Source organism: Trichogramma pretiosum, unplaced genomic scaffold, assembly GCF_000599845.2.
Source record: "Trichogramma pretiosum strain Unisexual culture from Peru unplaced genomic scaffold, Tpre_2.0 scaffold16, whole genome shotgun sequence".
Classification (NCBI taxonomy): Eukaryota; Metazoa; Arthropoda; class Insecta; order Hymenoptera; family Trichogrammatidae; genus Trichogramma; species Trichogramma pretiosum.
This window is the reverse complement of record NW_019641647.1, coordinates 2,135,192-2,147,845: the sequence shown is the minus strand read 5'-3', so window position 1 is coordinate 2,147,845 and position 12,654 is coordinate 2,135,192. Positions and strand designations below refer to the sequence as shown.

The 12,654-nt window shown below is 28.7% G+C and overlaps 3 protein-coding genes across 3 annotated transcripts; 1 reads left to right on the top strand and 2 right to left on the bottom strand.

Annotated features, from left to right (window-relative positions):
• Window positions 1-2,339: 2,339 nt before the first annotated feature.
• On the top strand, window positions 2,340-9,130 carry LOC106659354 (HBS1-like protein). The gene is made up of 10 exons (XM_014381875.2): window positions 2,340-2,545; window positions 2,631-2,696; window positions 2,805-3,098; window positions 3,170-3,211; window positions 4,774-5,030; window positions 5,105-5,403; window positions 5,556-5,785; window positions 7,873-8,071; window positions 8,160-8,365; window positions 8,434-9,130. The coding sequence occupies exons 1-10, from the start codon at window positions 2,503-2,505 to the stop codon at window positions 8,886-8,888; spliced, it is 2,091 nt and encodes a 696-aa protein (XP_014237361.1). The 5' UTR covers window positions 2,340-2,502; the 3' UTR covers window positions 8,889-9,130.
• Window positions 5,752-6,898, bottom strand: LOC106659355. Its single transcript, XM_014381876.2, has 4 exons — window positions 6,703-6,898; window positions 6,520-6,580; window positions 6,023-6,235; window positions 5,752-5,939 (listed from the first exon to the last, which is right to left on the bottom strand). Exons 1-4 carry the CDS (start codon window positions 6,718-6,720, stop codon window positions 5,773-5,775), a joined length of 459 nt encoding a protein of 152 aa, XP_014237362.1. The 5' UTR covers window positions 6,721-6,898; the 3' UTR covers window positions 5,752-5,772.
• On the bottom strand, window positions 9,119-11,767 carry LOC106659353. The gene has a single exon (XM_014381874.2). It carries the CDS (start codon window positions 11,375-11,377, stop codon window positions 9,176-9,178), a length of 2,202 nt encoding a protein of 733 aa, XP_014237360.1. The 5' UTR covers window positions 11,378-11,767; the 3' UTR covers window positions 9,119-9,175.
• Window positions 11,768-12,654: the final 887 nt, after the last annotated feature.

Genomic DNA, 12,654 nt, shown 5'->3' with positions numbered 1-12,654 from the left:
GTTTAGATCACTTCTTTGTGATATAAAAACATCTTTGCACATATTTTTTTTGTTTAAACGATCATAACTTTTGAACTACGCATTGGATCTCAAATCTGAGCCCGATATTGGAAAGGGCATTACATTCTACATCAAATTATATAATTGCAAAGTTTTTCTAAAACTCAAAACATGGAAAAATCCCACTTTAAATCTCTACATCCTAAGAGTTAATGGGTTAAATGTAAATATCGATTTTAATTTTAAGGCATTTTAATTTTAACGTGTGCCTATGGGTTATAAACCGTACAAATCATGTTTTTATATCACAAAGAAGTGATCTAAACTTCTGGAGCAAGGATTTTTAACGTTTGGAAAATAACAAACACTCTAATGCATACGTTAGTTTTTTTTTCATGATTCCAAAGTTTCAAATTCATAATATTTTAATTTTATAAAGCTCACTCAATTAATTATGATTATTCTCTGCTGTTATTGTTGCAAGTAATGCGCTACTTACAAACGATTTAATGAAATATGACTTAATCACCCATGCTTCATAGACCCTTAAAAGATTGTACATACGGTAGTTTTTGATTGGAAAACACGATCATTGCATCAGTCATTTTCAATTTTATTTCAAGAATACTTGCATTAATAAATTTTCTTATTGTAGCAATTAAATATTTTTAAAAAAGTCGACAAGTTCTTGAACAACAAATATATTTAAAGAGGGTATTAGATCGGCTCTATAGAATATTCATGGATTATATTTTGTAACTTACCCGTATTTTTCTGATAAATTTGTAAAATTTTAAACTAATTCACACTGAAACCTGAAAGAGTATCTTTTGAACCTCTGAAAAAAAGTAATGTACGCAGAATACTCTTTTAAAAAGAGTAATTCGCCCAGATTACTCTTTTTAGAAAATACTACTTCACACAAATTGATGAAAAACTCACGTCAGAATTACGTGGTCAGTCAATTCGATCACAACATTTAGTATTTTGAAAAAAGCAATATAATTGTGATTTCAGAGCTTGGATGGACGTTTTTTTGACAATCCAGGATAGTATGAACGTATTTTACCATAAAAAATATATTTTAACATTCTGTGTGAAGTAGTATTTTCTAAAAGGAGTAATCTACGTTTTTGTTACTCTTTTGAAAAGAGCATTCTGTATACTCTTTAGAGGCTCGAAAGTTACTCTTTGGGATTTAGCGTGTTAATTATTAATAGTTTTTTAAAAGTTATAACGCACCAACTTCATGCATTTTTCGGTTTAACAAGTGTTACAAAAGTTTACGTTTGAGTTTGAAAAAAAATGTTTATAAATTGAAACTACCGTGGAAAATAAACCAATCATTTTATTGAAGGATAATTTACAATTTGTACGAATTTCAATATGTTTATTCACGAATTCTACAGGAATCCCGTTACTAATTAAAATTGGACCAAATTATCTTTGGTCGAAATAATCAAAATTTTTTCTTGGAAACTTGATTATTATTTCTATAAGAATTAATCCTGCAGAATTATGCGGTGTAAATTTAGCCACAGAAAATTCTCAAGAACTTCTTCAAAACTCCCTGAGGATTTTCATATTAATACTTTTTATATTAAAGTTGGTTGGTTAAAGTACTTGTAATTAGTTTAAAGTGCAGTAAAAAAATAAACAAAAAATATCTGGAGAAAGAGGAAATCCTCGTGGATCGAAATATCGAAGCGGTTTTTAGTTACAGTCTTTAGTTTATAAATGAAAAAAATATTGAAATTTCGGCTTTTTTATCTGTGATGTTAACAATAAACTCTAATAAAATAGTTATTAAAAGTGGTTTTTTAGGTTGCAATACAAACTCTCAACCGAGGAAGTTTTTATTTTTCCAAATGACCAACGAAAAACCAAGAAACAATCGTAATTTCGAAAAATTATGAAAATGATCTCGCAATCGTCTTCCAACCCAAGTCTACTGTTGGTGGAAAGATAATATTCTTTATTACGATTGTTTCTTGGGTTTTCGCTAGTAATTTGAAAAAATAAAAACTTCCCCGCTTAAGAGTTTGTATTGCAACCTATAAAACCACTTTTAATAACTATTTTATTAGAGTTTATTGACAATATCACAGACAAAAAAGCCGAAATACTTTAACCAACCAACTTTAATATGTAAAGTATACGGGCAGTCGCTTTGTTTGGCCTCCAGGCAAATCAGCTGGTCGATTTGTGACCGTCACTGATGACTGTGAAAACAGCCTATTGTAGTAGCGTATCAATTTTGAATCTAATTGTATCCTCGTCGCAGACGGCACTGTGTAATATCAGTGTCAGTGGCCCTTACGTCCGCAAACGATTATGTACATTGTAGAATGACCTTAATACCAACAAAAATCACGCTGCTTTATATCTTGCTTGTTGGTTTCAATAAGATTCTTTCAGTTTTCATAAATTTCATGTGTTTTCCTAGTAACTACTCCTAGTAGTAATAGTGTTCTCCTAGCAAGCAACCCAAGTTAGTAAAAAATGTCGCGACATAGAGATGTACGTTCTATGAATTATTCAGATGGTAAGTGAATGTTCGCAGACTCTTGTTTTATTTAATATGAACTACAAAGAACATTTTAATGACGAATGTCTGCTTTAACATTTAGAATATGATGGATACGATGACGTTTACGGGCATTCCGTCGAAGATGATTACTGTGTATCGCCAAGTGGTAAGTCTGATTTTGAAAAACATAATTTTTTTACTGTGATCTGCTTGATTCATTTCATTATTATTAGAATTGTCAATAAACTTTGATTGAAATAATTTTTTGTTACAGCTGAACAATTTATGTTTGATCGCAGTAAGCAACCCAACATATCATCATTTTTCACTGAACCGGATATCCAAGAAGATAACGAAGAAATTGAAGACATACCTTCAAGTTATAAACTACCACAGTTGTCAGATTTAGATGCAGCTAAACTTATGTCTTGTATTGAAGCCATCAAAAATGTTATAGGAGATACACATCCTGAATCTGAATTAAACAAAAAAATTATAGAATTCAATTTCAATACAGAAGCTGTTCTCAATTCGATTCTTAATGAGGAATCTTCAAAAAAGATAACAAGTATGGCTTGAATTTTGTCTATTTTGTTTTTTATGGTATGCAATATAATAAAAGAAAATTTTTTATTTTAGATAAGCCAACAACTGAGAAAGATATTGATAATTTGCGCCCAGGTAAGCTTTTAAAACATGATTCTATCAATAATTTAAGATGAGATGAAAAATTAAAAAATAATATGTTATGTTTTCTTTTTCATGATGTGATTTATTTTGTTGGTGAGGTAAGGTTCTAAATCTGATGTAGATTCTATTTTTAAAATCAATGATTTAGTTGCCAATGTATCAAAAATACAAACTCTTGATAAAAGTACTCCAAAAACCTGTGATCAAATCGTTAAAACTGCAACTAATGCAAAATTAAGATCAACGTTTAGTTCTCTTGCTGATTTAACAGCACACAATTTAAATATATCAGAGGAAAAAAAAACGAAACTCCCTTCTAACTTTTCAATTCCAAAACTGAATTTTAACAAATCGTTGAAACCATCATCTGTAAATACAAGCCCATCTTTTTCATTTGGTTCACTTGCTGATTCAAGTGCTCATCACTTGAGCTTATCAAATAGCAATCAAAAAAATTCAGCATCTGATTTCCAATTTCCAACTGCACCAAGCTTCAATTCACTTGCTGATTTAACTGCTCATCATCTCAAAATTTCAAACAGTAATATTCCATTGAAAAATTCGTTTCCTCCTTCTGATAATACAATCTCAACGGATAATCCCATTGCAAATATAATGTCAGAAATTTCTGTTACTTTAACTTCACATGAAATAGAAAAGAAGAAAAATGTTTTAGAACATAATCATTCAAAAATTCTTCTCCCAATTTTGGAGAACATCAAAAATTTAAATTTAAGTAATGAAGTAGTAAATAATGTAAAAATTGAATCTGAATCTAGAAATACCAATTTTAAAATACTTGATTCTACAGTAATCGCTTTGAAAAAAGAATCTATGTTTAATTTAAGCAAAATTGATAGTGCGCGATCTCTTAAAAAGCAAGCCTCAAAATTTGGTAAAGTACTTTGTAAAACTTACAGAAGATTCATACCCTACCAAAGAATAATTTGTTCTCAAAAAGTAAACCTTGACATTGAACCATTCGATTTTTCTAGTCCCTCTCCTGATAACATTATACTAACAAGGTTAGGAAGAAAAACTTAACGATAAAATATTTTGCCATAAATGTAGACATTATACATTGTCCAATAATTCTGTTAACTAAAACTCCTTATTAACATCCAAATTGTATGAAAAGCTTTTTGGTAATGTTAAACTCAAAATATTGTACAAAAATTATATTTTTATGTATTATATATTTCTATATTAATGAAGAATATGCACTTCAAAATTTTTACCTTGTTTTTACTCATTCATCTGCTATAATGTTTACATATATCCACTCATTCAAAGATTAATAAAACTTCATTATTTTTAAGAATTAAGAATGTAGTTGTTCAATTAAATAACTATTTTGACAAAATCTATTTTAAAACGAATTGACTTCAAAACTCAAAAATCCAACTTAAGTATAAACTCATTATTCTTGATTAATTTACATATTTAAATTTTTTATCTTACTTATTTTCATCTCATACTTATATACTTGATTTAAGCATATATATTTTTTATATTTTTGCAATCATGAAATTTTAAATCTAAAAAACTTATAGATTTTACAACTTCAAGTAAAATAGTACCTAAACTGGCTTCTCAAGTGTCTCAGCCAACAGTAAAAGTAATACCTGCAGCAGCTGCCAGAAGTATTACAAAGGGTTTTGATGTTTGTGGAACCAATGAAAATATAGAATCACTTGGAACATCGCGCTCTCAAAGTCCATGTTCAGGTCGAAATTCACCAGATCCATTGACACGGGATGATAGTAGTTTTAGCAGGAGAGAAAAGAAACAGACGGCTCTATCAGTTTTGGTTTGTAATTTTTTTAAATGACTCGCTGCAAAACATTTTTACAATAATTAATTTGATAATGTATTATAAATCAGAATAAATCTACTTCATCACGAAGTCAATCTCCAGCTGTAATTGATGAAGGACGAATTGCTGAAGATAAAAGAGATGCTTTAGCAATTTATCGAAGTAAACGAGCTGGATGTAAAGAACAACTGCATCTTATATGTGTTGGCCATGTGGATGCAGGAAAAAGTACCTTACTAGGTAGATTGCTGTGTGATTTAGGTCAAGTATCATCTAAACTTATGCATAAGTATCAACAAGAAAGTAAAAAAATTGGAAAACAATCTTTTGCTTATGCCTGGGTCCTTGATGAAACAGGTGAAGAAAGGTAGGATATTTTTCAATAAATAACAAAATCAAGTTTTACTTAAAACCTTATTGAATTAAATAATACCTCCTTGTAAAAATATATAAAAGAAATTGAAAGCATTAAGATTACAGTTATATTACAATTATACAAAAATACACATACTATTTTAGAGAGCGGGGTATCACAATGGATGTAGGACAATCCAAATTTGAAACTTCAACAAAGGCTATCACCCTGTTGGATGCTCCTGGTCATAAAGATTTTATACCAAACATGATAATTGGTGCTACACAAGCAGATGTTGCTCTACTTGTTGTTGATGCAACCAGAGGAGAATTCGAAACAGGTTTTGATAGCGGAGGTCAAACAAGAGAACATGCATTACTCTTAAGGTCTCTTGGTAAGTATGTAATGAAGTAATAGCTGTGGTTTCTCTAACAAATCATTTACATCAGGTGGAATGAGTGATCGATTTTTTTCCCAGTCTTCCATGATTATCCCAAACTCTTCTAACCTTGATAAAGTATTCAGAGAATCAATTCTGATTTTCTTATCTGAAAGTAAAATATCATTATCAATATTTCTTGCGCTCTCAACTCTTGTAATTATAAAAATTAATATGATCAATCATTCTTACCAACTTCACTGGTTCCGTGATATTGTCCCTCTATGTCCCATAATTGCTTAAGAGATGCATTATTTAAATCATCATTATTATTGTCTTCTTTAGTTGCAATTCTATGTTTAATGATTAGTTCTTTCAAAAATTTTGCAATTCTTTCATTCATGCGTTCATTTTTCTCCTTCTTTGATAGACACCAATAAGGTGTATAACTGCTTGAAGTAACAGCTAAAAAATCATATTTTCATTTGTTTTAAATAGGTAGTATTCGAATGATTATAATATTTTCTATTATTTTTTCAAGCATACTCCTTTGAAAAAAATGATAATATAATAATTGTGATGAAATTAATTCATCATTTTTTATGAAAATAAAATATGCATGTAATGATTTTATCAATAAGATAAAAAAATTATCAATCAAAAGAAACATCGAATCACCAATTATAAAGTAGTAAAATAACTAATTCGAAACCTCTCGATTTTTATCGGATAATTTTGTCGTTACTTACTATCAGCATCTCTCAGGTCGTTGCCACAAATTTTGTCCGATGCGGTCCACATCTTGGCTGACTAAAAATATGAATGAAAGAATTTTTTAAAGTAACACCTTGTACTTAAAAAAAACGATGACAATAAAATAAGAAATACTAAAAAATATATGACACGAATAAACATGGTAATGAAGGTTAGACCTTGTTTTTCTTTGGCATGATCAAAATTGATTGACGATGATTCGTCAATTTAACGTTGAAAGTGCCAGGTCTTGCTATTTCTTCCAATTGTAAACATAAACATAATGATATTCTTATACATAGATAATCATCAAATATACTATGAGAAAACGTAGACAAAAGTTCGGCGATACGCTGTAATACAAATCGTTCGCGAATCGCAAAACTGAACGTGGGTTGGATGATGCATATATATATTATATATATATACATATACAATTATGCGTATATATTCATATATTGTAACATACAGTGCATATTAATCGCAACGGAAATCTTTAGAGAACTTTTATGTAACTTTAATAAAAGGTCAAATTTCGGTCTAGTACAGAAGTTTATAAAAATTTATGAAAATTTTCAAGTATTTATAAGGCTTTTTGAAAGTTGGTTTCATGATGTACTTCGTGCTACATCAACACAATTATTATCGATTTTTTTCATGCTCAAAACCATCTGAAATTCACAAAAAACATATCAATGATTTTTTAACAACAAAAAATTAAACTTTTATAAACCTTTAAGATATATGCCCCTATTTTCGGTCAGTTAGGCCCTAATTTCGGTCAACTTTGAATTAATTTTTTATATAGGATTGAAACTTGATATCTGAATTTGAATAATATATTTCTGTTCAAGATGTTCCATTCATTCAGCCAATTATTAAAAAAAATTTTCTTACGTACAATTAAGTTGTTAATTTTAATTATTGACCGAAAATAGAGGCGTATACCTTATATGCTTTCATAAAATCTTTAATACCTTTATACATTTTTTATACATAATTCCGTTAAGAAAAAGTGTTATAGAATATCTTATAGAATATGCAGGATTTTCTGTAGGACTTTTTCATAAGGTTTTTGTTTTGTACTCACAAAAATCGATAATATTTTTTCAAAGAAGAAAGTAACAAAAAATAATTTAAACCTTTTATAAATTTTTATGAGTCCACACAATCTGTCACTAAAGTTTACAAACATTTTTAAAAGTTTAAAAAAGCTATTATGAACTTTCACGATTCTTGTTATCATATTACATAATTCATAAAACAATAATAGAGAAGCTGAATTTATGTAGTGGATGCTGTATATTTTATATTTTTTAAATCTAAACTTTGATCTGTATATGTTTTAGGAGTATCTCAACTAGCCGTTGTAGTTAATAAATTAGATACAGTTAATTGGTCAAAAGAAAGATTCAATGAAATAGTAAATAAAATCAGTGTCTTTCTGAAGCAAGCAGGTTTTAAAGAAACAGTCACCTGTGTTCCTTGCAGTGGTTTATCCGGAGAAAATATTGTGACTAAACCAAAAGCTGAAGGATTATCTAATTGGTTAGTAAAAACATATTTTGTGTATTGCAAAAGCTTTTTATTTTATAAATTTTACAATTTATCAATTTAAATCAATATAATTTTTTAGGTACACTGGTCCAACCTTAGTTGAAGTAATTGATAACTTCAAGTGCCCAGAACGACCTGTTGATAAACCTTTAAGGTTTTCTGTTAATGATATTTTCAAAAATATTGGCTCTGGTTTTAGTATTTCTGGACATATGGAAACTGGTATGGTATCTGTTGGTGACAAAGTTCTTGTCTTACCACGCAATGAGCCTGCTGTTATAAAAGGTATTTTTATTATTATCTGTAACATCATTTGAAATGTTAGTTTATTTATCTATAACAATTTTTGATAGGCATTCAAGCGGATGATGCAAACATAACTCATGCCTTTGCTGGTGATCAAGTTTGTCTTAGTCTATCAGGAATTGATCAACAAAATTTGGCAATTGGTGATATAGTTTGCAGTTTAGCTTATCCAGTGCCAACCACAACATGTTTTCAAGCTCATATTGTAGTATTTCAAATCAAAATGCCTGTAACTAATGGCATGTCTGTAGTGCTACATCAACAGTCTCTTGTTGAGCCTGCTGTTATAACTAAACTTGTTGCTCAATTAAATCGGAGCTCAGGTGAAGTTATTAAAAAAAAGCCAAGGTGTTTAATTAAAAATACAAGTGCTATTGTTCAAATAACTACTCAAAGACCAATTTGTGTAGAACTACATAAAGATGTAAAACAGTTAGGTAGAGTTATGTTGAGAGTTGATGGTACAACCATTGCTGCTGGACTTGTTACAAAAATTGTATGAAAAATTTATTTTCTTAAGTTCTATATTGGCGGTGTTCATAGCTGATGTATTAGTAAAATGGAATGTGTTGATTTTTTAATATATTTTACAAAATTGAAAAACTAAGTTTTGAATTATTTTCATTCACTTTAATGAAATAAATTAAAAAAAAAAATATTGATAATACTTTATACTATTATATGTAAGATCTTTGTATATTGTTTTGTTATCTACATATAAAATATAATCTATTTCAAATTGTATTTCAAGCATACACCTTTATTTACAATATTTACAATCGTATTTTTTCATAGCACAGCTCTATTTATGGCCATTTTGAGTTTGAAACTTTTAATGTCTTCTATTAAATTTAGGACAGAATGCTTGGAAAAAGTATGAATATTTGAGATGGCTCCATGCTCTAGAAGTTTAAAGGCTATGTCAAAATAAATGTCTTGAATTTTATTAGAATTTCTTGTTTCCATGGCATAAAATAATGCGGTTCTTCCTGATCTATCATCTTGTAGGTTTACATCTGCTCCACATTTGAGAAGTTCAGTTATTCCTTGCAAATTCCCATGAATGGCACAATAATGAATTGCAGCTAAACCTTCTTTTCCTTTTAAATTAACTCCAGTTTTGTTATTCTGGTCTATATACTTACATAATATAGGTAAATTTTTAGATGAATTTTTTGCTGCTATAATCATAGCAGAATCATGAGATGGTTTACTTTGCACAGGTTGAGCGCCAGCTTTCAGAAGGACTTTTATTATTTTTGGATTTATATCATATTCTATAGCAATTTCAAGACTTGTTTTTTCATCTTGTGTGGAAACATCAATACTTTTACCCATCATCTTTAATGTTGCAATATGCTGTTTCACTTGGAGTAAGTTATTTCTTATAACTGCGTCATGAATGCCTAATAAACCACAGGAATTAAAGCTAATATTTGATTTAAAATCTGATTGTAATATTTCTGAAATTTGATATAAATCAGACTTTTTTGCTCTTGAAAAAATTTTATTCACTTCATTATAAGTTCTATTGGTCTTGAATATATTTTGCAAAGAATCTTCAACTTTCTTTCCAATTTCATCACCTTGATTATCAGTGTCTGGATTTTTATCAGAATTATTATTGAAATTTAAAGTACTGATTGGTTCGTTAATGAATGTGCAGCTATGTTTTAAATTGACAAAACTTTCTATTTTTTCACAAAGTTTAGATACTTCTTCATCAGAATCTTCTTCTTCTGACTCAGTTTGAACTTCGTGTTCAGTTTCTATTATATTTTGATTTTCTTGAACATTCATTTTATCATTTTCCACTCTTTCTTTATTTTGAGAATTTAAATTTTCAATGCAAGTAAGTTTTTCCATTAAATCTTTACTACTTATAGCAGTACTATTAATTAAAAGTTTTCTGGATTTGATGGCTATTTCTGTAGTTGGTTTTACAATTGGTTCCACAGTTGGTTTTGAATTTATTTCTACACTTTTATGCGAAGTTCTCTCTGCAATTCTAAAACTTCCTGATATGACATCACCTGGTTTAACAACAATAATCTTTTGATTAGTTTGAGTTTTAAATTTAGTTGTATTTACTCCTTTAGAGATTGGAGTTATGAATTTACTACAATTACTATTGGTAAAGTTTTCCAATTTAATCTGTTTTGTTGATACATTTTTGTTCAGTTTCTGTTTTTTGAATTGATCAAGACTTTTTTGATAATCTATGATTGTATTACAATCTCTAATAGTATGATTTTCTACTTTCATTGCTTTTATTGACATATTTTGGCTCAGTTTTTGTCTTTCTGGTTGATCAAGTTGATTTTCAAAAGAGAATTCTCCAATATCTTTAGTTGAAATTTTTTGCAATTTAGCAGCAGGTATCATTTCTGAATAAATTATTTGTGGTTCTTGTGAATTTCTTTTCACGCCCAAAATTAATTGATTTTTAAGTTGATTATTACAGTTCAAATTAGAAGTGGGTTGAAGGTTATTAAATAATAACTGTTTCTCTTTCAATTTTGTTTGTGGTTGTACCTGAATGTTTCTTGTATCAATTTTATCAACTAATTTAGTAATACTTTTTATTCTAGGTTTATTATGACTTTTAAGTACAGTCGGTTTGAGATTTCTATTAACTGTTACAGATTTCTTTGATGAGAACTGGATGTTTGAACTCAAAATCATCTTAACTTCTCCTAATTCTTGCCCATTAGGCAGTTTGAGTTTTACTTTTTGAAATGGTGGTTGGTGGTGGTGGTGAAGTGGTTTTAAAGTTTGAACATCAGAGACTTTGATATTATTTGAGGTTGTAAGATTTGATGGTTTTTTAAACTGCATTGGAGAAAGATTATTCTTAGATTTCATTGTACGTAATTCATTAACTGTACTGGGAAACTGACGAGGCAACTCAAATTGTCGAACACATTCTGAAACTGCAACATCTTTAGAATTTGTTCGTATACGATGAAATGAATTTGACTGGTGCTCCATTATTTTTAAAATATCAAAATATTTATAACTGAAAATTATTTTTATTTCACTATGGTGAATTATTTGAATGCTCAAACATGAAATAATTGCACAGTGATTTATAAACACCAATATAAGGTACTCTCAAAAAAAACTTATAAAGAATGAGAATAACTATTTCCTCCAAAATTTCTTTGGGAAATTTCTAGAGAAAGTTGATGATTGTGAACTGCAAATTATCTTTGAAACTTTACATTGTAAATAATTTTGTTGTTTGAACTATTAATCACTCTTTTCACTTATATTTTTGACTTTTAAAAGACACTGAAAAATATCGTTGCCACGATTTGATTCTTTTTTTATGTATACCTAAGTACTCAAACTTATGAATTCGATGTTATACACAAAGGTTCTGAATTCTGATGCGGCTCATCCGGCGCTACCACATGGAAAACTATATTACAGCGCCTTAGTCATGCTCTTTTCTAAAGGTTATTCAGTTGGTAGAATTGAAAATTTTGCACCGTCAACGCATGTTCGTTTGTTGACGTCCAGAGAAGTTTGTTAAATATATTAAAATATATCGATTAAAAAATCATTTTATTAGGGTAATTTATCGCCCCTTCAATGATGTTTTCAATAAATTATTTATCTGTTCAAAATTATTTTATATATTTCTCTAGAATTGAATTTGAATAACAAGTATATAAATGCAACTACTTAGTAGAAAAAAGGCGCGATTTTACGGAAGTTTCCAGGTAATGATAAAAACCCTATAATAACAAATACCCAGAAATTGGCGCAACTTGCGTGAATCAAAATTACCTTCCGATAGTAATTTAAGCTTACGCAAATGTGTATTTATTTTGTTTTAATTTTATTTCAATTTTAAGGAATAATATATTAAATTAGAGTTAACATTTTTTACGATCGATAAAGATGAAAAAAGAAATTTTGTATTTTAGGATTTAATTATTTCACTAAGGAATTTCTTTTTCATTAAATATGCAAAAATATCGAATTTAAAAACGGGAATTAATTTTTATTTTTTAACATAACTTATTTCAGCCATTTTATGTTATACTTTTCATTAAAAAATACATCGATGTAATGCAACAATAATTAGTCTTATAAAAGTATTAATAAACTATACTCGAGTTGGGTACAAATGAACATACTTTATGATGTAAAGATATACACATTAATATTTAAAAAATATTGCATGACTTTTTTTGCTTATTGACAAGTTCTACATCCACCAATGCTCATATTTGGAGCATTGCCTCCTCCTGAACCAT